The following is a 24,652-nucleotide window of genomic DNA, read 5'->3' on the forward strand; positions in this document are numbered from 1 at the left end:
GTACGCTCAACATGATCTAGAGAAACCTGTTACAATTGCTGACCATCTGGGCCCACGAGTTCAGATTGAACGCGTATTACATCTTCATTCATCCATACTTGCCGCTGTTGCCCCCTCCCACTGAGCCTCTACGACCGGACATTCCTGCTGTATATCAGCCTTCGCCAGGCGAAGCGGGGGCTGTAGATTACGCTTGTCTATCGTATCGCCCGATGTCTTGCTTGAGCGTGGCGCTCTCCGCGATTCTCGCGCTGATTCCACCTCCACAGGATGAAAACCCCTCCGATCCCTGCTGTGTGTGGTTACGAAGGTCTTACTCCAATCTCTTTGCCCAGTCGGCCTTGGACAGCGCGGAGCGGGACATTTTGGAGCCAGATGGCTTCCGGACCCCTCATCCTCCGTCTGATTATAGCCAGAGATTCCACCCTGACCTTCCCGTCAGATTACAGCCGATCTTAACCTTGATGATTCTGGGGGTATATGATTGCTGTCAGAATGGTAATATCCATCGCATGCGCATGCGTGTCAATCAAGCCATCACGACCGCGATGGATAGCTTGCTCCACCAATTGGATGAAACTGCATCTGAGGCTCAACGTCGCGCATGGTGGATAGCGGTATGTCTGGTCTATGGCTGATGGAGCTGGGGTTAATGCTCACAAGCCTGCAGATGATCCTCGGATATCAATCTGCCGCCGTTAACTCATCGGTCAGTTCATGATGATCGCGTCAGTGGTATGAAATCCAAAAGTTAGCTAATACAGCCCTCCTAGTCCCCTATCATCACTACCTGTGATCCTAGAATCACAACGCCTTACCCGGCTTTTGAGGCGGGGACGGACGGTTTAGAGGTAAGCCTTGCCATAATTAATTCAAAGATCTGTCTAACCCGTCATAGCCGTGGTCATTGATATTGAAAGCTCATGCGGCTCATGACTCCGTGAGCGCCATGGTGCGGCTGATAACTGCGCAGAATGCTCAAGCTCCATCGTCGCCGGATATGAGAGACAAGATCGCACATTTAGATAGGTCAATTCTCTCACTATCGACTGAGTGTGATTCGATCTACCCCTCGACTCAGAGCAATAGTGCCGACGGGCTCGCGAGACAGAGCTTTGCGTTGATTGCCTGCGCCCTCACCCATAGGTATGATCTCTGAAAATGGCCGGCGGAGTAATGTTATGCGAGTCAGTCTGACCATGTGTAGTGCCCGGATCAAACTGCACCGATTCAGAGCCTTTTCGGACATCCCCATCTTTCTCGAAAAGCACTGTGATCTGTCCTCTCTTCGAACGGATGGGAGCTCACCGCAAGAATTCTCCTCCGCCGCAGTGATGGAGATTGAATCGTTCTTCCCTCTCAGTAAGGATGAATCTTCCATGATATGTCTGAAATCCGCACTAGCCGTCTCCCGTGCCTTCAGGGACATACCTTATCCACACTTCCCCCTCTCCAGGTCCCCGGACATGGACAGTTCTGCCAGCGACGCTTCGGGGCCCGGTCGGGAGACATATTACGGCTCATTACCTTATTTCAAATGTGCGGCCATGCAGGCGTCCTACGTGCTGTACATGCTGGTGCATCGTGTGCGGGCCGCTCTTTTGACGAAACGGCTTTCAATCTGTTACCCTTTGTTAAACCACCCCGACGTGGCTACGGAGAAACAGGATGCCCACAGGCTGGTCGAAGAGCTACGCAACGGAGCCCATTCGTTACTCCTGTTCATGAAGCGAGATCTGGTCTACGAAGGCACTGTCGCTATGGTCAATGATCTCGATGCAGCCTATAGCTCGTTGTTTGGGTCCCTTCAGCGGCACAGGTGAATCTGTCAGAGACGACAATTTGCTGGCCGACTTACCGGCAATGCAAAGCATCGCTTCGGAGAACTTCCCTCCACGGCCAGAGGTCCTGAATTCGAATCCGCGCGGGCGCATGTCCTCTATCTCATGTCCAAAGCACACATCTTGACTACGTGTTCGCGATTATGAATGTACTTATTCTACAACAATCAACTCGTGCTCGGGAGATAAGAACGGACAAACACTGACCATGTCCAGGTGGCCACCGGGACCACACTGGATACTCTCTTCGCTGACTATGACAATTTAGCCTGAATGGTTGGCTACTCCATGATCTCGAGGCAGGTTCAGTCTGCTGCCACTCTCTTCCTCCTTCTCGGAAGCGAAAAGCCCGTCTTTACTAGCGAAACGCATCCAAAGAACGAAACTGTCGCCCATTCCCATCGAAATTCGACGGGTCCAGCCACTTGACGAACGGATCTTTCACAATCGGCCACTCCACATCGATGATTGAGAACCAAGCTGTATCGCGATTCTTCCCCTTGACAATCATGTGCTGCCGGAAGAGGCCCTCGGGAGTGAAGCCAAAGCGCGCCGCAGCTCGCTTAGACGCCAAGTTGAGATCATTACATTTCCACTCCAGACGACGAAACCCGAACTCCTCAAAAACCGCCCGTGCAGCCAAGTAAACAGCCTCGGTCGCGGCGGTCGTCCGTTGGAGCAGCGGCGAGAAGACAATCCACCCGATCTCCACGACGCGGTTGGGCAGGTCGATGCGCATGAGACTGAAGTACCCGACGGCCTGGTTGCGGGCGAGGTCGATGACGGCGTAGAAGACGTTGTCTGGAGAGGTGATGAGGCTGGTAAGGCATTCAGAGAATGCTCTTTTATCTGGAAAGGGGCCGGTGGGGAGATAGTCCCAGATAGCGGCGTGTTCTGGCTGGCCGAGATGGTGGTAGAGGTCGTCGATATGCTTCTCAGCCAGGGCTTCGACACGGACCGTACGGCCCGTGAAGGACGTGCGGGCTGGGCGGATGGCAGCACCTGTCTCGAGGGAAGTGATGGAGTGAGCCATGTCGATCTACTTGACCCGTTATTCTCGACTAGGTTCTTTGTCGGGAAATGAGGTGCTTTGACAGATTCATTGAAGAGAATTCTTTCACTGTGAGTCAGACCTGAATGATGATGAGTCAGCATTTGGCCTGTTGCGCTGCTCCAGCGGAATGTTTTCCGAGTATATTCCGCTGTATGGAGGGTATGATTCAGGACGGATGCTGTTCCTGTTTGAAATATTCTTCCTTCTCGCCACCAACAAAAGCAGATCAACGGCTATACTTCAGCACGCCTAACCCCCTCTGTCGGGCACGAGCCCCATCGCCGCTCGTAACCAGGCAACCACGGGGCGATGATGCGGCTGATCGCGAAGACTGTCAATCACGATCCCGAGCGTTGGGGTCACTGACAGCGGTCCTGCTAGCATCAGCTCGTCCTGCATCAGGTATTCTATCGACTGACCGACCTTCTTGGCCATCGAAAGATAATCTCTGCGGTGGCCGAGAGCTGGAAGCGGGCCCACCGCTGCATCGGCGGGGAGCATGGCACTCTCAGGCAACATGCCATCGTAGAGATTGCAGGGGCCTGACCACAAGAGTACCCAGATCGCCCAACAGCCGAATAAGGGTGGACGCCATTGAAAAGTCCGGAAAGCAAACGACAACCGGGAATGGTGAGACTCGGTGAGATTTCACTTCTTGCCTGAGACGGCGAGGCAGAAAAAGCCTTCAAGTAGATGTGCTTTCTCTGAGCAGCCGGCTGCACCCGGACAAACACCCTATCTCGCTCATAGCCGCCACAGGCTCGGGGAGACCGCGTGCATCGAGCACATTCCGGTCGTTGCTGGTCACACTAGTTCCCAATGGTTCAGTGCATACACATCAGAAGTCGAAACAGGGCCCCCTACCGCAATTTTTCGAGCGCGACAGGTGTTGCAGCCCTTGGATTGTCCGGCGACTCCCACCATGCTGGGCGAGTGGGGCGTCCCTTGCCCCGTAAGGCTGCCAATGCTTCCACTCGTACGGTGTGAACGATTCAGGGAGGTGTGGCTTCACCGTCTTCCGTCCTGATCGGGCTTTATCTTGCGCTGCGCTTCGTCAGTTGTAATCAAGGCCAATGATATTTGAGGCGGAGCCAAGAAGATGGGGGGAAATGAATGACTCGACGCTAGTCCGGAAAGGGGGTTGATCTTGCGAGCCCTGAAAACTCCAGATCCACACGTAGTACGGTGTAAACAAATCTCCAACGACTCGTATATAAACAGAAGACAGATGGCCAAACAGTATCGAGGATTAGGAATTCGAGATCCCCATTGCCATGCTTTCAATTATCATACGGGTAATTTGAAGTTCGTGGAATTTCCTGCAGCTCTTCACCGACAGCCTCTCTCATAGTATTCTGGTATAGCCTTCACACAGATCCTCCGGAGATATATAGATTAGCCGCCCTCCCCACCCACTACGTTCAATGACCACTCTAAAGCAAGCATTGCGCAAATTATCTTCTACATCCCAGCAATTGCGGTATCAATATACCATGCCTGTTATTGCCACACGCGACCGCGCATGGCCTGGCTGATCTTGCTCTTTTTCTCTCTCAGTGGGTGGACCCACCTTTCGGTTCGCAACGGCTCGGAGCGCAACCAAGATCTAACGATCTGACTGGGCCCATCAGTTCGAATCACACGGCGGGAATCCTGGTGGTTTTGTTTGAGCACCAGCCCAGGACGGGCATCATGGTAGGATCAATTATTCTGCTCGACACGGGAGTGTTCCCACTGATCGCGGCGACTCTGGGATTGATCCGCATTATCTTGACGAACGAGAAAGAGGTCACTCCCCGAATCCATCGTTGCTTGCTGTTCTCTCGTATGCTGTTCTTCGTGGGACTTGGTCTACAAATTGCCGGTGGGTGTCTCGAAGGCAGCGACAGGGTCCGTGATGTGGCGACCGGGGTGAAACTCGTCAAAGCTGGCCACAGCATGGTGATGGTTTCTGAACGCTGTCTGTTACTCGTGCAGGGCTGGTTCTGGATGCACCTCGCGGAGCTGTCGCAGATGAGCAAGACGGTAAGACCACATTCTCCAGCGCAGATACTTATGTATCGAAGGGTTCTGGTTCATTGTATGGTCCGGTCAACTGACCGCTCCAACTCCCAGCTCCTGCAGGCGATGGCGCTACCCCTACCATTCCTCATTGTGCGCGGTTAGCTACCTCTTCCTTTCGTTGTTCCATGTGTCCGATCTCAGATGGAATGCTCTGGCCGGTCCGATCGCTCCATTTGTTCTCATGGGGTTATCGATGGAGGATGCCGTGGTTTTGATCTATCCTGGCGCAGGATCGATCATTCTGAGCTCAACCAGAATGAAGGGGGAACGGGTTGTTTCTCTGACGAGGGTATCCTTTGGTGGAGCAAGTGAGAGACCTACTGTGGCGAGGCTATTGCAGTGATTCAGATTGATAGCTCAATTGGCTGTCAGCCGAGTTGGTCACCAAGCGCCTGACCCCCGCCTTACCCGTGAAGTAATCGAGTTGAACCCCATCCATGGTGTCCTGTTCCACTCCCTGTGGTTCGAGGTATTGTTCTACTATGGGGCTGCTCCGTTGCCACTGTGGCGTCTGTTGGCTGCATTTGGTCCGGATCTAGAACCCTTCGACGCAGCACTCGGTCAATCAACGAATCCCCCTGATAGCACTGCACACCTCTCCAATGGCTGTATAACAATATAACAATACGAGGGGCCTTGTTTGCGGGTGCCTCCCTCCGCCCCAGACATTCCAAAGCGCATTAACCCTTTTCGGCGACTACGTGGGGGTTTAACCATCGGGCTGTTCGATCACATGACTTGGGAAAGAAATACGGGGGTAGTAGTAGATATACTTCGATCCACGAGAGAAGCTATAGACTGCTATACAGATTGGCATCAGAGACAATAGAGGCAGGATAGAACCCTGATTTTTCCACTCTATCCGATAAGAAATAGCCGCCAGCTATCTAAATTCCAAAAGTCACGTACTGTCACTCACCGTTAGGTAGTAGACAGTTAGAATCCCGAAACTACTTTCTAAAGTAGCCAATCACCGTCTGTCACCCGCAATCAGGCCCCATATAGGGTTGCAGAGCTGGCAGTTTGGATGAGCTGGCTGTGGCGAGCGTGGGAGGACTTCAGGTTGTGCGTTTCTAATATAGTAGCTCAGCCTGTGAAAGGAGGCAACCCCGTACGATCGCGGGTTTACTATTGGATGCAGTCATTCCATAACGCGTGTCGATCGATGACCGCCAAGGGTCCCTCGGCAAAGATTTCCACTCACTCAAATGCAAGGGATAAAGCGCTTTTTCAACGGAGCTGATATCCGGTAATTCGTAAATTACTCAGCTGCCTGTTACTGCCTTTTGTTCGGGATTTGTTCTGCATGAGCACCGGTATCCACCCCGACCAATAGAACAATAGACCAAGACCACACTGTTTTTCCGGCTGAATTGCGGTAGATCCCGGCGGGTTCACGGAGAAAATCTCCTGCTGTGGTTTACCTCGTTTTCGCGCGTGCCTCCACCCTGGGGGGCTTAACAGCCCTGGTTGCTTTTGTCCCCTTGCTTGTTTACTGGTGAACCGCTAGATATGAAAATGGCCCCCCCTGCCCACAACGGCTCATTGTCCCTTGTCCTCTTCCCCCGGCTCTTAGTTACTTCCCTCTTGCTTCTTTTCTTTTTATTTCGATTTCCTTAGTCCCTCTCTCTTCGCTTTGGTCCTGTGCTCAATGCAGCCCCTTGCCCCCGCCCCGTCGTCGTCGCGCGACAGTAGCGCTCGGGGCTTCTTAACACCACCCACCATGTCGCTGCCCCCCCAGCGAAAAGCCTCTATAGCGTGTAGTGAGTGTAAGCGACTCAAGTCCAAGGTATTGTAGTCCACCCGTGCCACACACATGGCAAGCCCTGTGCGACTGAACCCCCAACTTCCTTAGTGTCGAGTCCGCGACGGGGCGACGGTCTGCGATCGATGTACCAAGCAGAAGCTGCCATGCATCTTTGATCTAGATGAAGATGGGAGACGCCGATTGGCCCATAAGCGTAAGATCGAGCGACTGGAGGAGGAGCGCGATCTCCTGCTGCAGGTCGTGCACTCGCTGCGGGACAGCTCCGACACCAAAGCGGCGGAGCTGCTGAATCTGGTGCGGAGCAAAGCCCCCTTGGGCGAGCTCAAGTCCTACCTGGACCAAGATCAACCGGACCTCGTGCAGGCGGCCACGAAGCAGGCCTCCATCCACCGCGCCATGGATATCAACCGTCTGGTCGATATCCCCGTCTACCGCGTTCCCGCGGCGCCCTGGACCGCCGTCACTCAGAGCGACGAGCTGGTCTCGCATCTCGTCTCCCTGTGGTTTACCTGGAGCCATCCATTCTATAACTGGATCGATCGAGACCTCTTCCTGCGCGATGCGCAGTCTGGCCACCTTGACTCGCGGTTCTGCTCTCCATTCTTGTTCAATTGCATTCTCGCCGAGGCCTGTGTAAGGATGACCACTCGGGGGAGTGGAGAGATTGTCCAGCCGCTAATCTCCTTTCCTCGTGGCAGTTTCATTCCGACTATCCGGAAACCTATGCCGATCCCGATGACCCGAATTCCAAGGGGTTGCACTTTTACGGGGAAGCCCGCCGACATTACGATAAGATCGGGGGTCGGCTCGATCTCCCCACCCTCCAAGGGTGCGGGGTGATGTATGTTTGGTAAGCGAGACTCTCTCCCGGCGAAACCAGGTCCCCTTTACTTAAACAAGCATCTTAGTATGGCAGCGATGGGCAAAGACCGTGTGGGCTGGTGGCATCTCGGCCAGATCAACAACATGGCGCAAGAATATGCGAGATCGCAACCGCCACCGTCAACCGAGACGCGAGAAAGTCGGGCAGTGAACCAGACCCTCTGGGGGCTGTACAATCTGACAGCGTACGTTGCGTGCCGTGCACCTCCCCGTCGCCTGGCTCACCACGTACAGGACTAGCTCGATTGCGTACATGAAATTCCTGGCCACGGAGCAGCCAGATCGGCCACTTCCCCCCTGCGACCACGAGGCGGACGACAGTTGGTCCCCTTATCCCCAGCCGCAGGCCTCCCCCCTGCAGTCGCACGTCCCGTGTGTCTTCAACAGTTGGTCTCAGCTTAGCCAGATCAATGCGGAAACCAACAAATCTATCTTTGGGTCCAAGCTGTCACGGAGCGAGCTGCAGCGGTCGCTCACCGAGATACAGGCGAAGATGGACGAGTGGCGGGCGAATTTACCGGCATGTCTGAGTCTGGACGCCTGCACGGTGCCGCACGCGTATTGTCTACAGTCAGTTGCTCCCTTCTTCCCCTGCCAAATCCAACCACAACGACGGCCCCAACCCAGGCCCCATTTCTAAGGCAGCCTCCAGTTTCTTCTACCACAGCCTCATCATCTCCCTCTGGGGCCTTCTGAAAACCGAACCCGAACTCGAATCCGACGAGGATGAACAAGGCGACAGCGCCACCGCCGCATACGCGCGAAAATTGTGCGTGGACTCCGCCCTCGCGATCGTCGGGCTCCTGCGCATCCACCGCACCCGCTGGGGGATCGACTACATCCACCCAACGACCGTTCACTGGGTGAGCATGGCCGCCTTCACCTTACTCGAAGTCCTGGGCGATGCCGACCCCGCCTACAAGACGTCCTTCACCGAACTGTGCGTCTTCGCCCGGGCCCTCTCCCGCAAGTGCACGTTGATGAAGGGGATCCTGCGGATGATCCAGGTTTCGGCCCAAAAAAGTAGCGTGACGCTCCCACCCGAGACCAACGCTCTATTTACAGAATTTGAACAGGCGATGTGGGAATCCAAGGATCGCGAGCGCTTTCGGAGCTTGTATCCGAATCTGGAGGCTTTGTCGAAGACAGGTGGGGATCGGACTCGGCTTGATGATGCCGAATTGGACAGCTTTCTCGAGAAATGGGATATCCTGGAGGTAGTCGAGAGAGAAGAGTCGACGGAGACTGCCAAGACTGCGCAAGATCTCCCCGAGATTGCAAAGACTGAGCATCGCATAGAGGACGATATGACCGATTGAAAGCGCAGTACCATCACATCGCACCTTGCGTAGCAATCAAGTACTATATTTGGTATGCTAGACTAAGAAGGGAGGCTTTACGGAGTGTTCAGGGGGACTGACAGCTGGTGCCCCCGCCCCACCTCCAGGCTGTTGGGTCCGTTATCCTCTTACCACCTCCCTTTGCCGGCCTTGATTCGTGACTGCGGCGGCTCTCTCCACCAAGAGTCATTGAGCAGGGATTGGATGTTTAAATGTCAATAATACCCTGCAATGCAGGGCTGCGTTCCGTCGCATATGCTGACTGATAATTACCCACTGCTGCCTTCTTTGCCGGATTTTCTCAGCCATGCTGTAATTCCTCGCTAAGTGGAGAAGTAGGATCACCGTGTTCTTTAGCCGGGTACTAAATCATCCCCATTCCCCCGCGGCTGTCAGCACTAGCTCACTCCATGATCTGGTCGCGCCTACTTGTGGAGGGGTCAGGCTGGATATTGTCCAATGAACTCCCTCCTGCGAGCGGGAAGATGTGGGCTGTGGTGAGAGAGAGCACCGCACCATGGATTCTCTGCGGCACAGCAACTTGCAGCGAGCTAATTTTAAGGTGGGCTCCAGCCTGTCAGGTAGAGATGCCGATGTCGCACGGATCCACGGGTGGACGGCGGATGAGCCCGCCGTCCATCGGACACACTAATCCTCATTTGGCATTTCCTGTACCGCACAGAATGTTGCAGCCTGAGGCAGCAGGCAGCCATGGCGGAAGCCTTGTCCGCTGCCATCTGCTTTCCCTTTCTCTTTCAGCCTCACCAGGTGGGGTCAGTAGATCCTTTCCAGTGTCGATATCTCACTAACTGAATAGTTATCCAGGGTCCATCTTGGTCAGCATGTGAAGTCATCCCTGGTTAAGAAACTACCGGTAGTATCTACAGTCGGATCGACCAGACCCCCGCTCCCTACCGCTGCCTTGGCGATTCTGCCACATGGGCTACACCCATTTGCCATACGCATCAGCAAACCGCTTCTCGCCACAAAATCCATTTGTCAGACTGACAAAGAAAACTGAAAATGACGAGGAAATTCAGTTGGGTCGCACCTCGTATCGCAGGTCAGCTTACGGCGGACGAGCCCCGTTGGGCTCCCCGCGTCTCCTGCAGACCGTGTTATACATAATATTATAAGCGTGCCCTGCATCCCCGTTAATGTTCTATATCCCCAGCATACGACGGATCATCCACTGGGTGTCACGATGCCAGCTTCACGGCCCACAGGCACCGAGCCCCGGCTCCCAGCTCCTCTCGGGGGCCCGCACAAGCTGTTCGATGGCTCCTTCGTCATTGAGTTCCTGCAGATACCCGCTGACTTAGACGCTACGGTCTTGATGCGCGCCACTTACCTCGGCGGCCACGAGTTGACCACCTTGGGCAAAAAACATCCTCAAGTGAGCCTGGGACTCCTGCGTATCCGCCCCAGAGCATGGCTGATCCCGACTCTAGGCACCTCCGTTGCACATCCACTTCTACCAAGCCGAGTCCTTCATCGTAGAATCCGGCGCTGCAGGCACTACCACCACATACGAAACCATCGACACCATTCATACCACGGACGGAGCCTACACGCAGACTGCCGGCCGTGCGACCGCGGTGCCTACTCGCTCACCAGCGGGAGTCACAGTCATTCCACCATACGTCCCCCACACGTTCTGGCCGTCAGTCGCTGGCCCCCGTACTTCCCTGCCCCGAGAAAAAACTAATGCGAAGCACAGTGTATCACCCGAGCACCCTTTCTGGGCCACCACGGCAGGCCAGGACTACGAGCGCACCCTCCCGTCTGGCCGACACACCGACACCACATTGTTGATCTGGGGTCATCCAAAGACCAACACCGGCCCGCCCACAGGCACCCTTACCAGCGACTTTCCCCCCGACATGGACGCCGCGTTCTTCCTGGCCCTGCTTTCAGTCGTCGACGCGGTGCACGGGCAACGGCTCTCGATGAGCCCCAGTGTAGGAGCAGCGCTGATGACCACGCAGACGGCCAGCGGGGCCGCCATGATCCTGGCGCCCCGGGCGTGGTGGCTGGGCCCATTGCGCTGGGCGATTCCGTGGGCCCTGCAAGTGGCGCTGGAGTGGACGAGGAAACTCGTGGATCGGCGAAGTGTAGTGCACTTGGTGGAAGAGGCCATCGCGCGGGAAGTCGTGCGGAAGCGGTAGTGGGAGGTGTGTACAGTAGTGATGTATAGCCGAATCACCAATCTCATGTTTCTTCTTCTTGTATCGACAGCACCAGCTGCCCGGGAATCGGAAGTATGAGGATCTCTGTCGTGTCCCGGATGCGCAGCGCTGTGGTTGACAAGGCGTACAGGGTCAAACACACTAGGCCCGCCCGCGCAGAGAATACTATTATTGTTCATTCTGGATCGGAGAAGCAGCTACGGGATTTCTTCTCGCCGATGGTGATGAGAAGACCTCACCGCAACGACATTAATCTCCCAACTTCAGTCCTCTAGGGCAGGCATCACACCGCAAGGGTATCCATCCCGGTCATCAGAGCGGGGCACCCATGGGGCAGAGCGACGAGATTAATAAGGCTGCAGACTCCTCCACTGTGCCCTACAGGTGGCATTGGCCGCACTCCACACGCTCACGGCACGCTGTGTAATAGGAGGCTGCTGAGAGGTCCTGCGTGTGATCAGAAGTGTCGATACCGCACTTTCATTCGAAGATGCTGAAACCGCTGGCCCCACTCTGTGTCTCCACTGACTCGTATAGTTAATTTACTTCGGCCTCAAACTGAAGATCGCTGTGGAGAGCAGAGAGTTACTCAGGCCTCCTTCAACACGCCATTTGCCCGATGGCCCGGCCAGACGGATCAACGTTTGAACCGAGACTGTGAAGATGGAGGGTGAGAGAGATGACGATCTCTCCTCTCCCCACCGTCGACTAGTCCTGCCACTAGTCTGAGCAACATCTACTTAACCCTTATCTCTACATGGCATGGTCGCTGGTGATAAGATCGCCATCCCGGAGGCGAAAAGGCCCGTATAAAATCTCCCCCCGCCTGTCGCCTCAAGCGTCCGGATTACTTTTTCCCTGGTGCTGATAGTCCCTGTTGTGCTCGTCGTACCATGGCTTGCATTGCATGTAAGGACACTACCTGACTCCATCCCCCATGTATATTCTATCCGGCCTCATCGGCCTCCTCGGCCTCTCTCTTCTGCTGAAAGTCCTCCTCTCCCCACGGAAACCCTCTGCCCCTTTGCCCCCAGGTCCCTTGCCACTGCCACTGGTGGGCAACCTTCGCGACCTCCCCGCGCCTGACAGCCCCGATTGGCTGCATTGGCTCAAACATAAGGATGTCTACGGTACAGTACGCCGAGGATCTGGCGACTCCGGCGCGCCGAATGCTGAGCCTCGCATACAGGGCCCATCAGCACGGTCACCGTGCTCGGACAGAGACTGATCATCCTCAACGATGCCAAACTGGCCCTCGAGTTACTGGAAAAGCGATCCGCCGTCCACTCCGATCGTCCCAAGATGCCGTTTGCCGAACTGTGCGTCCCCCATCTCCCCCGGGCCATGCCCCCCCCCCTCCCGGCAAACTGACGACTTGCTAGTGCCGGCTGGGGCGATGGCCTGGTGATTCTCCCGTACGCCAGCAAATTCAAAGCCTACCGCAAGCACCTGCACCGCGAGATCGGGTCCAAAGCAAGTATTGCTCGATTCCACGCGTTGCAGGAGGTGGAAACGCGTCGCTTTCTCTTCCGCCTGATTAACACGCCCGAGGAGCTGGTCGGTCATATCCGCAAGTGCGTATCAGCCTCCCCCCTCCCTGGCCGATCTCCATCGCATACTGACCCCTCCAGGCTTGCGGGAGCGGTGATCCTGAAGATCGCCTACGGGTACGCCGTCGACCCCTTCCAGCGGGATCCGCTGGTAGACTTGGCCGATGAGGCGGTCGAGCAGTTCTCGCTGGCGGTGCGCCCGGGGACGTGGATGGTGGATGTGCTGCCCTTCCGTACGTGATGCTCGCACAACCATTTGACTGGCAACGGTTCCCCCGAGACTGACTCCATCGTCTTAGTCCGTTATCTTCCCGCCTGGTTCCCCGGCGCCGGCTTCCAGCGCACCGCGCAGCGCTTCCGGAAGCAAAGCGAGGCTGTGGCCGACATTCCCTTTGCATTCGTGCACCACCAGATGTCGCAGCCAGGCTACGAGTCGTCCTATCTATCGAGCCTGCTCGAAAACAAAGTCCTCCCACCCGGAACCCCTGAAGAGACCGTCATCAAATGGTCCGCCGCCACGCTCTACTCGGCCGGTGCCGATACCGTAAGCCCCAGCCTTCACTTCTTCAGCCTCCCCCTGCTTTCCGAACCGCTGAATGCTAATAACGGGTCAGACCGTCTCCACAACGACCACCTTCTTCCTCGCCATGGCCTTGTACCCCGATGTCCAACGCAAAGCCCAGGAGGAGATCGACCGGGTGATCGGTCCGGGTCGACTGCCCGTGGACGCCGACCGGGCCAACCTGCCCTACATCGAGGCCATTGTCAAAGAAGCCCTGCGCTGGCACCCCGTCGGACCCATGGGTATCCCCCACCGCTCCATGGAGGACGATCTCTGCGAAGGCTACCTCATCCCGAAGGGGTCGATTCTCCTGCCCAACATCTGGTGCGCATTTATTCCCCCTTGCCCCTTGGCAGAAGCACCCCTCCCTCCCTCCCTCTCCTCTGCCCGAAACCCTAAACCCAGCTAAATCGCCCAAAACAGGGCCTTCTGCCACGACCCCACCGAATACAAAGACCCCATGAGCTTCAACCCCGACCGATTCCTTGGCCCCGCCCCGGAGCGCGACCCGCATTCCCTCGCTTTCGGATTCGGACGGCGCGTGTGTCCGGGCCGCACCCTCGCGGACGCCAACATCTTCCTGACGGTGGCACAGACGCTGGCGTCGTGTCGGATCGAGAAGGCCATCCGCAACGGACAGGAGGTCGAGGTGCGTGCCGAGTTCTTGCCGGGGACGATTAGCCATCCGGCGCCGTTTGAGGTGCATGTCACCCCGCGCACGGCGGCGTGGGAGCGGTTGATCCGGGCGGTGGAGACCGAGTCTCCGTGGGAGACGAGCCATGCGGAGTGGTTGCGGCGGGCGGTGTTCAAGTCGGTCGATTCGTAGAGGAACGCGAGCGCCAGTGTGACATGATATGAGACTCCAGTAATGGAAAGGATGAGAAAATGAACTGCTCCATCCTTGGGCAAGTTTGCCGGTTGAGTCTCTCACTCGACTGTAGGGCCGCGCTTGTCAAAGGGTGGAACCACGGCAAACATGGCAGGCAGCATACGAGTTCTGAGTATCAAGGCCCGGCTCGTTTCCATACGTGAGATGAACTGAAGACTATTTTGCATGTTTGGGGCCGTTGAGTGAAGTCCTGTTCGGGACCTCTTCGAAGGGCCACACCTGCTCTATCGAAGCCACATGACCGATGAGGTCGAGTAAAACTTCAATGGCGGTCTTTTCGGACTTGTTTTCATAGCCCCAACCCAGAACCTGGCCATAGTCCACAATGGGAGCTCGGCCACTGGGGGAGAGGCTCCTCGGCTTCCCGCCAGCCGAGCTCTCCCTTTCGTGGTCCATCTCGTAGTCGAAGTCGAAGTAGTAGTCCTTGATGTATAGCACAGGGAGAAAGTTTAACACGGCCCCAAGACTTTCAAGACAGAGTACACCACCAGGTCAGCACCCTTAAGCGTGGGTCAGAAGTCCCATTTTGCCACCTGGCAGAAGATTTTCAGCAGTCGTTAGGCATCATAGCAGAGACCCTGTAAGCCAATCGATGGCGGAAACTGAGCCACCGTACACTTCAGCGAGATTCGGTGCCAAGCCCAGTGCAGATTCCGAAGGTGGTGTCAGGCCCATTCCGCTGGTACTGAGGCCGGTCTCGGGTTCGTCAGACATGAATGAATTTGGTATCCACTGTACTGGCTTGGGCTGTAGGATGCTGCCTTGTGCGTGGCTCGAAATAGACGCCGAAGCTTGCTCCATCTTCTTTTGCTGCCGCACTAGGGCAGTACGCTCCATCAGCCGTGACAATGGTTTCTGAAGCATGTCGTTCGTTTCCACGTCTTGATGCAGCCATTGACTATACATCTGAGTCACTGCTTCCCACGCATGATCTGTCTCGGGTGTAATAGGACGGTTGCACAGCTCGGGAAGCAGGTACGCCACGACGTGTCGGTGCTTGTAGCTTTTGCTGAGCCACGCCCACTGCAGGATCCTCCCATCGGTGTGGAGCAGGTTTGCAAACTTGACCGTCTCTACGGCCATCCGGAAAATATGGTCGGTTGTGCTGGTGGGCGCTGAGGCAGTGGTGAGGCGGGTCACCAACCATGCTTTGGACAGCGTCAGCCGGGCGATGACCGCGGTGATCCATTGTATCGGGCTGTCCAGGTCCAGTGGCTGAAGGTACTTGGTTTCCAGGTAGGCCTCTAGTTCAGTCAACCGATGCTGCCTTTGCTCCGACGACATCGCACCGATGCTAGGGTCGTAGGACATGCTCGGCCAATACATGTGGGTCATCATCTCACATTGAATGATGCACAGTGTGATATCGCTGAAGCCCAGGCTGGGAAGTGGCATCGCGGTCACGCCCGGCGTCAGTACTTCGATGTCTATATTGGAGGGGATCTTCGTATCGAACATCTCCGGTCGGATCTGGGTCTCTGTGCCCTCATCTTCTGAGCAGAGCATGTCGAGAAGGCAAATATGCCACCATAGTCGGCGACGCATCTCAACCTCATACGGACTCAAGCCTAACGGCTGGCCATCACGGTGCAGCCCCTGGCGCTGGGCGACACGCACTACAATTGCACTTTCCGCCCAGATTCGTCTCGAGTCACTACATCGACGGAGACAGAGAAGAAACAAGGTAGCCGCCTGCAAGACACGCATATCCTGGGTACTGACTAAGTTGGCTCGTGCCAGCGCATGCTCCACGGAAAGTCGGTAGCTCTCAATGCAAGTGTCATGGGGCTCATCGAGGAGCGCGGTGCACTGTTGCGGTGTCATGCTCACCACGGCCGCGAAACAAACCGCGGAGACCAAGGCTCCTTTCTCGGGCTGCAGAGCATTGCTGTCTTGTGCAGCATCGAGAATGACGGATCCCATTGAGCGAAGATGTAGGAGGGCAATCATAGGGGCCACATTGGTCTGATAGACTTCCCACAGTGCCGGTAATTGGGATACTGGTAAGGATATGGTCGTACTGCCTGGGCTATGCCCCCCGGCAGCGCGATTCGACCCCAGGATCCCAATCGAAGAGACTGGGATGGGGTCGTACTGGGAGTGCAAAAGTCGAGGATCAATCGGTTCCTCCTCAGATGATTCATCGCACACCTCCTGCAGTTCTCGAATCTGGGGGATATCAGTGAACCTGACACGCTCTATGCGACAGACTCGCCTACCTTGTCGCCAAGAATGATGGAGGCCTCGTCCCCGACGTATCGGGTTCGTTCTCCCTGCGCTACCAGCCGGCCTCGCGTAGTTGCAGTCGTGTCCTTCCCAACGCTTCGGGACTCGGCTTCAGTACCAGGCTGCTCCTTTGGCCTCGTCTGCGACCGCAGCCGCTCAACCTCGGCCTCCAAATCCTTGAGGTGCGCCAGAATCTCGGCAACCGGTGGCCGTCGCAATTTCCGAGGCGCCCGTTTCTCCCCGGGATGAATGCATTCCAGCCCGGCCTTGAGACATCGACCACAGGGACTCTTCTTGTCGCATCCCACTTTTCTCTGGTTGCACCGAATGCAGCTCCGTTTCGATCCGGTGAACTTCTGTTCGGCCCCGGGCGCCATCGTTACATGAAGCAAACCTCACTTGAGCGAAGTAGACCACGAGCCGGACTCGAAAGGTCGTTTTGTGTGAATCCGCATGAGTGGTGGCAGACAAAGTTGAAGATGAAGAGGGATGAAGTTATGTTCGGCTGGCGGAGCACAGATTCGCTGACTCATCCGGCATCCACCCGCGCCACCGTCTGCATAAGTTGTGCACATAACCGACATGTTCGCCGCGACGCTCCACCGAGCTGTACACGAGTCAGTGCGACCGCAGATTGACTTGGATGGAGGCTGAGCGTTTCGCGTGACTGCGAGAGTCTCGAAGGATGGTGTTGAGTGTGTCTGATGCTTGTGGCGAGTGGGTTTGTAGTCTAATGCAGACAAGATTGAACGTGAAATAATCAATTGTTCCTACCCACCGCTTCCGAGTTACAAGGCCAATTCTTGTCCGACACAGACTGAAAATAAGCAGAGCTTGGAAATCAACAGTTGGCTTAGAGATAGGAAAGGTGCCTCCATGATGTGATGTCGGGGTGCGTTTCAAGGCCGAAATGAATAAGCTTATCCCCTCGGTTGGTCTCGGCAGAAGTAAGCCCCACAGAAGCATTCTCAGCCAGCAATTTTCTCTGGGTGATTAGACTTGGGTTTATCCTTTTGACAAGCCTGTGAGAGACGTCATAATCGTGTGAGGAAGTATTCTAGACCATGACAGTATGTGTGCTTATCCGCCTCTCTGGCTTCTGAGGCTGGCTTATCGTGGCTATAACTAATTTGCTCAACGATGTCCTCACATAACGGGCGGTGCAGGGAAGCGGACACTCTTGGGACATGAGAACCTCTCGCGGGCGTCATTATTCACCGAGTTGCTTGACTTTCGAAAAAAACCCTGTTCAGGCCCACTGCATTTGTAAAAGTCCTGCTCGTATGCAAGAGGTCTGTTCTCGCATCTCTGAGAACAATGAAACAGACAGACCCCAGACCCAATCCAGAACATCCATCAATCCCTTGATCCTTTGCCTGTCAGACAACGGCTCCTGGACCCTTGCTACAGGGATTACATCCCATGCTGAGGGGGCGGTGCGGAGGATCGTCGCCCCAAGATTGAATCCCCGATCATCCTCAACGATCATTCGTTCTCCACGCCATTCGGCCCCAAACCAACGCTATTTACAGCCGAAGAGGTGTTTCAAAAACAAGAACGCCCAATCATGGTCAACTGTGCAGAGACAACGACACACGTGTGCGGTTGGATTCTTTGCGCGGACAAAGAACCGTCAATGAGCCCTAATCCGTCCCGCGCAACAACAATAGTTACTCAAACACTCTGCATCCCCACTGCCCACCCCCAGCTCATCCTGCAACAATCCTCACCAGATCCTCAAAGCAACAGCCATGATCTCCCTCACAACCTCCGTCACATCCCTGCTCTGCCTCCCCGGCGCCCTCGCCGCCACCGACTACCTGACCAACGCCCAAGCAGCCGTCACGACCCTGCAGGAATGGTACAACCCGAACACCGGGCTGTGGGACACGACCGGCTGGTGGAACAGCGCCAACTGCCTGACCGTGCTGGCCGACCTCACGGCGCTGGACGCGAGCCAGCGCGACCAGAACGCCGCCATCTTCGCCAACACCTACACCCGCGCGCAGGGGTCCACCGCTGCACGGTCCCTAGCCATGGCTTCCCGCGGAGACCCGCACCACCACCGTCGCATCACGCGTCGAAGCTACCCGGGCTTTCTCAACAACTACTACGACGACGAGGGGTGGTGGGCGCTCGCGTGGATCCAAGTCTACGACCTCACGCACGACGCCAGGTACCTCACCACCGCGGCCGAGATCTTCAGCGACATGACGAGCGTGTGGAACGCGAGCTGCGGCGGCCTGTGGTGGGACAAGCTGCACACGCAGATCGGGGCGATCGAAAACGAGCTGTTCATCAGCGTGGCGGCGCATCTGGGCCGACGGCGCCCGGCCTAGACAGGGTACTACCAAGACTGGGCGTTGACGGCGTGGCGCTGGTTCGCATGCAGCAGCGGACTGATCAACGACCACCACACCATCAACAACGGCCTCGACCTGGCCAGGTGCACCAACGACGGGGGCACGGTGTGGAGCTACAACCAGGGGGTGATTCTGGGGGCGCTGGTGGAAATGGCCCAGCTGTTCAGGGACCCGTCGTACCTATCCATCGCGCAGGAGATCGCGACGGCGGCCACGGGGGCGCTGAGTAACGCGGATGGGGTGCTGACGAAGCCCTGCGAGCCGGGTTGCACGGGCGATGCGCCGCAGTTCAAGGGGGTCTTCATGCGAAATCTGCAGGTGCTCTATCAGGCGACGTCCAGCGAGCCGATTCGCAGCTTCTTGCAGCGCAACGCAGATGCGATCTGGGAGAAGGCCCGGGGTGATGGCAACGCGCTGGGAGGGAGCTGGGAGGGGCCCTTTGCGAGCGCCGATGCTTCGACGCAGAGTTCGGCTTGTAAAGCTTTGATTGCCGCGGCGGCGGTCAGTCAGTGCGTCTGAAATCTTTGTCAATGTGGTGGTCAGGCAGTGCGTCTAAAGTCTTTGTCGATCTGGTGATGGTTTATGCCTGGATGATGCATCACGACTGGCATCGAATTACTAATTATGCATGCACAAGTCCGCATTTCTCGCATACACTTATTGCCTTCCATGCAATACTCGGAGAATCGAATCAATTCACCGCGCTAATGTCTCAAATAAACTAATTGATGAGATCGAATAATCGATTGTTCCCTGACTCAACCGTGGAAAGTGGTGATACTCTACCATACTCCGTATGTCCCCAGTGCCCCCATTTGTGTCGAGGAAGCGGCGGAAAAGTGAAAAAAGAAAAACAGGCTCAATCAAGCTTTGCCACGCGGTGCAGCGATAAGACCGACCCATCACTGCACACTCCAGCCCTGACCGTAATTCCCGATCATTGGCGGCGATAATTCCAGCATACACAGCCCAGACTGACCCACTCTTCGGCACCGATAAGAATCCCGATAATGTATCCGTAATCCTGGCGCCAGAAAAAAAAAAAAGTGGAATCAAATCTTGGTGGTGCTGGAAACTTTGCAGCAGAAATTGATAGACCCTTTGGTGCCCACAAGCAGCAATCCAATCCACCACCACAATGCCTGTATTACAACCTCCCATCCCCCAACCCCCCGCTCCCGCTGCCACGAACTCCCCCTCATGGATCCACCCCAATCTCACGCAAGGGGTAGTGCCCGTCAAGGGCCGGCAACTGCGGGCGAGCAAACCCATCTGTCAGGGGGAGGTGCTGCTGGTGGATACGCCCTACGCGGTGATCCCCGCCGTCGACGACCCCAGCACGACCGATGCCCTGCTGTGCAGTAACCCGTCGTGCAGTCGGCGCATGGCCCGCAGTGCGGAGCGCCTCGCGTGTCCCCAGGGCTGCCAGGCGGATGTGAAGTGGTGCAGCGTCGCGTGTCAGACGGCGGACCACCCACGACATGACTTCGAGTGTACTTGGCTGCAGCGGTTCGCGGACCCCATCCGCACGAAATGGGGTGAGTATGAGTTCAGCATGTTGTGGTTGATTGTGCGCATCCTGGCGGCGCGCCAGATGGAATTGGCGCGGGCGTCCACGGACCAGACGCTCGACAAAACACTTGGCTTCGCGCAGGGCTGGCCGGCCATGCAGGCCTTCTGTGGGACGGAGGACTCGTGGTCGCATGCCCAGGTGCGAGGCTGGACGGCGCTGGTCAAGAAGTATCTCCGCAGCGGGTCGGCACTGCCGCATTCCCTGCCAGACACAGCCGTGCTGAGGCTCATCTGCCAGGAGGAAGCCAATTCCTTTGGCTTATATCCGCGCGAGACGGGGCTGTTCCCCGTGCCGGCCGATGCCCTCGACCGGGGCGAGCAGTTTGGCGCGGCGGTGTATCCTTGTGCGGCCATTGCGAATCATTCCTGCGCGCCCAATGTGAGTAACCCGGAGGTGCCGGAGGACAAGGTCTGGTCTCGGAGTGCTGACTTCGAAACCAGATGACGCATAAGCCCGATCAACACGGTCGTATGGTCTTCACTGCGGGCAGGGACATTGCCGCGGGCGAAGAATGTTGTATCTCCTATTTCGATTTGACCCAGTTCACAGACCTCCAGACGAGACGCGACCGTTTACAGACGCTCTTTCGATTTATCTGTCGGTGTCCGCGGTGCGAGAGTGAGGAGCCTCCGGTCGAGGAGGCGGAATGGGTGGCGATGCCGTTCGGAGAGGATGAATAGATGGATTGGGGGGGGGAACTGAAACACAGGCTGGTCCTGTTGCTGATCATGAGGGAACGGTTTGTCGGGAAACATTACACATTACAATAGAATCAGCTAGAGACGATGAGTGAAGTCATACCCAGACTACTGCTGCACGCCACCCCTCCATCCCTGATCATAGGCTGAACCCCGCTATTGCACCCCACCATCGCGCGTAGAGAACATGAACATCAGATATAACCACCGCGACAGCCACGAGAGCCATAATCTCGTAGGCTCTAACACTCCATCGAGCACGATGCAAGAACCCTCTCGTCCCGAGTCAGACCCGACCAAAATTCCCCATGCGGTGGTGGAAGAGGCCCCCGCGCTGTCGGCGGGGTCGCAGCATCTGCACCGCAAGCTGCGAGGCAGAGAAGTGCAGCTTCTCGCGGTTGGTGGCGCCATTGGGACGTGTATGTTCTCCAAACCAATGCTCTCTCTCAGTGATACTCACGAGAACAGCCTTGTTCGTGCAGATGGGCGCGGTGCTGCCCAAAGGGGGACCGGCCGAACTGCTTCTAGGGTTTGTGGCATATGGCACGATCATCCTCGCAGTGAACCAATGTTTCGGTCCGATCATGTCTCGCGAGGTCAGGAAGTGTGACTGATATGCGTTCACAGCTGAAATGGTGTGCTATCTGCCCATCTCATCGCCCTTCGTGCAGCTGGCGGGTCACTGGGTCGACGATGCCCTAGGCTTTGCCATGGGATGGAACTTCTTCCTCACGATGGGTGAGCGGCACGCTCGCGGTGACTGGCAGCTACTAATCATCGGGAATAGCGCTTGGGATTCCGTACGAGATTGTCGCCCTCAATGTCCTCCTCACGTACTGGACTGATCGCATCCCCGTCGCCGCGGTCGTGGTGGTTGTTCTGATCATTTACGGGTACCATGACTATTTTCACCCGTCCTCCAGAGACCGTGCTAATTCCGCAGTATCCTTAACACTTTGACAGTGCGATATTTTGGAGTGGCGGAGTTCTACCTTTCAATCTGCAAAATCGTGCTAATGGTGGGCTTAATCTGCTACACCTTCGTTACAATGGTTGGAGGAAATCCTCACCACGATGCCTACGGCTTCCGCTACTGGGAGGATCCAGTACGTCCGTCCCCTTGACCGCAGCAAACCCATCACTCATTCGTCCACAGGGGGCATTCGTCTCCTACCTCGCCCCAGGCAACACCGGTCGCTTCTGTGGGGTCTTAGCCTGCATGATTCAAGCGTCATTCACGTATATACCAAGCCCTTTCCAGCCCACCTCGCCACATCTACTGTAATAACCAACGCACTAACCAACCCAGCATGGTCGGACCCGAATACATCTCCATGACGGCAGCCGAGGCGGAGCGGCCACGAGTCATCATGCGTCGGGCCTTTTCCTCCTTCGTGTGGCGTCTCATGGTCTTCTTCCTCGCGGGGGCGCTGTGCATGGGGATCGTCCTCCCATCTAACGACCCAACCCTCGCCGCCACCCTTGCCGGCACTCGCCCAGGGAGCGGCACGGGGGCAGCGTAAGCCCTATTTATCTACATATCCCTCCCACCTCATCATCCCCAAACTGACAGTACACCGATAGATCCCCCTACGTAATCTCCATGATGAACCTCTCCATTCCGATCCTCCCACACATCGTCAACCTCCTCATCCTCACCTCCGTCCTCTCCGCCGGCAATAACCTCGTCTACTCCGCCTCCCGCACCCTCCACGCCCTCGCCCTCACCCACAAAGCCCCTGCCCTCCTCGCCCACTGCACCTCCCGCGGCCTCCCCATCTACGCCATCGCCCTGACCCTCGCCTTCAGCAGCCTCGCCTTCCTCCAGGTCCAGCACACCTCCGCCACCGTCCTGAACTGGCTCGTCAGCGTCATCACCGCCAGTTACCTGCTCAACTACCTGGGGACGAGCATCACCTACCTGCATTTCTACACGGCGGTAAACGCGCAGGGGGTGGCGCGGGGGACGTTGCCGTACCGCGGATGGTGGCAGCCGTGGGCGGGGTGGTTTGCGGTGGTTGGGACGGGGGTGATGGTGTTGGTGTTGGGGTGGGAGGTGTTCATGCCGGGACAGTGGAGCGTGCAGACGTTCGTGTTGGATTATGCGATGATCGCGGTGTTTGTGGTGCTCGGGGTGGGGTGGAAGCTGGTGACTGGGTCGAGGTGGGTGAGGCCGCGGGAGGCGGATTTAGGGGTCGGGGGGTTGCGGATGGAGGTGGATGAATATGAGCGTGTGGCTGTGAGTGGGTTGGAGGTCTCACGGAGAAGAAGGGGTTGGTTTGAGTAAGGGGAGTGGTTGATGCTGGAATGTGATAGTGTTGCGAGGTGGAGAAGAAGCACAACTATAACCATGATGTTTGGATATGAACCACGGGGAATCTACGCAGAAATGAGCATGTTTCTGCAGAATTGCTCTAGCTGCATGATCTCTGGCTTCTGCACTGGAGATGCTGGCTAGATCGCGATCAATAACCATCTCAAACCAAGAACGATACAGCTTGTCAATGTCGCATTCACGACAAAGGGTTGTCTAAGCGTTGCTACAAAAGATAGTCCACTAGTACCGGCTCCTCCGGGGAGAGAAGAAATTGTGGCAGACGTCCAAGGCACGTATATGAGAGTGAGTATCTTCTAATCGCGCTCTGTACTGTAGGGGACAAATTTCGGGCTACCAAAGCACTTCTCGAGGTGATGAGCGGTTCATACCGGCCCGGTTGACATTGTAGGGAATCTGCCAGGCCGTCCGTGCAGTGAAAACAATCACCACCGGTTCCGGCGGAAGTTGAGGATTCTCGGGTCTGGGATGAAGTGGGAACCGGAAGATGCAGCGGACCACACCAAACGTACCAAACGGAACCGAAGACCCTGTCAAGCCCTATCCCCGACTCGGATCCGGCCACAACCACTTCATCGGGCACTTGGCGTGCAGACTAAGGGTCACTCCCTGCCCGGGAAGATGATACAACCGGCTTGGCTGGAACTTGAGGTCTCAACGAGGCTCCACATCTCTGAACCTGGAGAAGCTGCCCTTCACTTCCCCATGGGACGAAGTCTCTGGGGTAGAAATAGGGCCCCACGGCCACTTGGACTGTACCCCAGACCATCTTCTACTTCATTGCCATTATGACCGAAATCTAGCTTCTCTGGTTGATAGTGCTCGGCTACCATAGTTTGGCACCATGTCGATTAGCGAGACCGCTGGATTCACCGACAAGGCCGCCTTAAACCCGCACCGCACAGGCGGTGGCTGCTCGTGAATATGAACAGCAGGGCTGGTTGGAGAGAAGGCTGAAGCTGAAGACTGTCACTGCTCGATACCCCTTCAAGCCCCCTTACTCTATGCAACATGTGCCTTCTCTGGTTCATGATGTTCATGACTTTGGGTATATACCTGCCTTGTTTATGAATTGGCGCCCCTTTTCCTTGTTCTATTCTGTGATGATTGCAACGGTTTTACCCTGTGATAGATCTTTCTCTTTCTGTCTTTCGACAAGAGTTGTAATGACAAATATCTGGCTTGGCTTGATCTTTGGTAATTGCTTATCAAATCAAAACTACCGTTTTCACTTTATAGAAGCATCATTGGTCTAGTGGTAGAATTCATCGTTGCCATCGATGAGGCCCGTGTTCGATTCACGGATGATGCAATCCAC

The 24,652-nt window shown here is 56.2% G+C and overlaps 10 protein-coding genes and 1 non-coding gene across 11 annotated transcripts; 8 read left to right on the plus strand and 3 right to left on the minus strand.

Annotated features, from left to right (window-relative positions):
- The first annotated feature begins 4 nt into the window (after positions 1-4).
- Positions 5-2,011, plus strand: BP01DRAFT_44040 (fungal specific transcription factor domain-containing protein). The gene is made up of 5 exons (XM_025579860.1): positions 5-617; positions 671-709; positions 774-851; positions 899-1,146; positions 1,208-2,011. Exons 1-5 carry the CDS (start codon positions 213-215, stop codon positions 1,821-1,823), a joined length of 1,386 nt encoding a protein of 461 aa, XP_025431551.1. The 5' UTR covers positions 5-212; the 3' UTR covers positions 1,824-2,011.
- Positions 1,986-3,009, minus strand: BP01DRAFT_44059 (GNAT family N-acetyltransferase). Its single transcript, XM_025579861.1, has one exon. It carries the CDS (start codon positions 2,872-2,874, stop codon positions 2,200-2,202), a length of 675 nt encoding a protein of 224 aa, XP_025431552.1. The 5' UTR covers positions 2,875-3,009; the 3' UTR covers positions 1,986-2,199.
- A 135-nt stretch (positions 3,010-3,144) lies between these two features.
- Positions 3,145-3,819, minus strand: BP01DRAFT_382590 (Zn(II)2Cys6 transcription factor domain-containing protein; the record flags this gene model as incomplete). The annotated part of the gene is made up of 3 exons (XM_025577379.1): positions 3,145-3,437; positions 3,512-3,704; positions 3,760-3,819. The coding sequence occupies 3 exons, from the start codon at positions 3,817-3,819 to the stop codon at positions 3,145-3,147; spliced, it is 546 nt and encodes a 181-aa protein (XP_025431553.1).
- A 484-nt stretch (positions 3,820-4,303) lies between these two features.
- BP01DRAFT_356626 (uncharacterized protein) lies at positions 4,304-5,193 on the plus strand. The gene has a single exon (XM_025575001.1). It carries the CDS (start codon positions 4,588-4,590, stop codon positions 5,059-5,061), a length of 474 nt encoding a protein of 157 aa, XP_025431554.1. The 5' UTR covers positions 4,304-4,587; the 3' UTR covers positions 5,062-5,193.
- Positions 5,194-6,682: 1,489 nt separating this feature from the next.
- Positions 6,683-8,928, plus strand: BP01DRAFT_382592 (Zn(II)2Cys6 transcription factor; the record flags this gene model as incomplete). Its single annotated transcript, XM_025577380.1, has 6 exons — positions 6,683-6,748; positions 6,815-7,360; positions 7,426-7,568; positions 7,636-7,794; positions 7,844-8,179; positions 8,262-8,928. The coding sequence occupies 6 exons, from the start codon at positions 6,683-6,685 to the stop codon at positions 8,926-8,928; spliced, it is 1,917 nt and encodes a 638-aa protein (XP_025431555.1).
- A 1,225-nt stretch (positions 8,929-10,153) lies between these two features.
- Positions 10,154-11,117, plus strand: BP01DRAFT_365636 (uncharacterized protein; the record flags this gene model as incomplete). Its single annotated transcript, XM_025576368.1, has 2 exons — positions 10,154-10,345; positions 10,401-11,117. 2 exons carry the CDS (start codon positions 10,154-10,156, stop codon positions 11,115-11,117), a joined length of 909 nt encoding a protein of 302 aa, XP_025431556.1.
- Positions 11,118-12,075: 958 nt separating this feature from the next.
- On the plus strand, positions 12,076-14,182 carry BP01DRAFT_340322 (cytochrome P450; the record flags this gene model as incomplete). The annotated part of the gene is made up of 7 exons (XM_025573395.1): positions 12,076-12,268; positions 12,328-12,457; positions 12,521-12,712; positions 12,770-12,921; positions 12,988-13,232; positions 13,303-13,574; positions 13,674-14,182. 7 exons carry the CDS (start codon positions 12,076-12,078, stop codon positions 14,074-14,076), a joined length of 1,587 nt encoding a protein of 528 aa, XP_025431557.1. The 3' UTR covers positions 14,077-14,182.
- A 471-nt stretch (positions 14,183-14,653) lies between these two features.
- On the minus strand, positions 14,654-16,742 carry BP01DRAFT_415812 (Zn(II)2Cys6 transcription factor; the record flags this gene model as incomplete). Its single annotated transcript, XM_025579164.1, has 3 exons — positions 14,654-15,948; positions 15,988-16,290; positions 16,359-16,742. The coding sequence occupies 3 exons, from the start codon at positions 16,740-16,742 to the stop codon at positions 14,704-14,706; spliced, it is 1,932 nt and encodes a 643-aa protein (XP_025431558.1). The 3' UTR covers positions 14,654-14,703.
- Positions 16,743-18,116: 1,374 nt separating this feature from the next.
- On the plus strand, positions 18,117-19,247 carry BP01DRAFT_415813 (Six-hairpin glycosidase; the record flags this gene model as incomplete). Its single annotated transcript, XM_025579165.1, has 2 exons — positions 18,117-18,668; positions 18,705-19,247. 2 exons carry the CDS (start codon positions 18,117-18,119, stop codon positions 19,245-19,247), a joined length of 1,095 nt encoding a protein of 364 aa, XP_025431559.1.
- Positions 19,248-19,866: 619 nt separating this feature from the next.
- On the plus strand, positions 19,867-23,286 carry BP01DRAFT_398544 (general amino acid permease; the record flags this gene model as incomplete). Its single annotated transcript, XM_025578539.1, has 10 exons — positions 19,867-20,679; positions 20,742-20,951; positions 21,223-21,418; positions 21,468-21,575; positions 21,627-21,737; positions 21,787-21,892; positions 21,943-22,105; positions 22,156-22,238; positions 22,309-22,518; positions 22,584-23,286. 10 exons carry the CDS (start codon positions 19,867-19,869, stop codon positions 23,284-23,286), a joined length of 2,703 nt encoding a protein of 900 aa, XP_025431560.1.
- A 1,289-nt stretch (positions 23,287-24,575) lies between these two features.
- Positions 24,576-24,646, plus strand: BP01DRAFT_t164. The gene has a single exon. It is a non-coding gene; the product is annotated as a tRNA-Gly (tRNA).
- Positions 24,647-24,652: the final 6 nt, after the last annotated feature.

This window comes from Aspergillus saccharolyticus, assembly GCF_003184585.1.
Source record: "Aspergillus saccharolyticus JOP 1030-1 unplaced genomic scaffold BP01scaffold_14, whole genome shotgun sequence".
Taxonomy (NCBI): domain Eukaryota; kingdom Fungi; phylum Ascomycota; class Eurotiomycetes; order Eurotiales; family Aspergillaceae; genus Aspergillus; species Aspergillus saccharolyticus.

Bases quoted from the DNA above. Each gene is read 5' to 3' on its own strand.
- BP01DRAFT_356626 (XM_025575001.1), top strand. From the start codon at position 4,588: ATGGTAGGATCAATTATTCTGCTCGACACGGGAGTGTTCCCACTGATC.
- BP01DRAFT_44040 (XM_025579860.1), top strand. From the start codon at position 213: ATGTCTTGCTTGAGCGTGGCGCTCTCCGCGATTCTCGCGCTGATTCCA. The intron at 618-670 runs GTATGTCTGGTC...ACAAGCCTGCAG, and splicing joins GTCGCGCATGGTGGATAGCG to ATGATCCTCGGATATCAATC. The intron at 710-773 runs GTCAGTTCATGA...CAGCCCTCCTAG, and splicing joins CTGCCGCCGTTAACTCATCG to TCCCCTATCATCACTACCTG.
- BP01DRAFT_44059 (XM_025579861.1), bottom strand. From the start codon at position 2,874: ATGGCTCACTCCATCACTTCCCTCGAGACAGGTGCTGCCATCCGCCCA.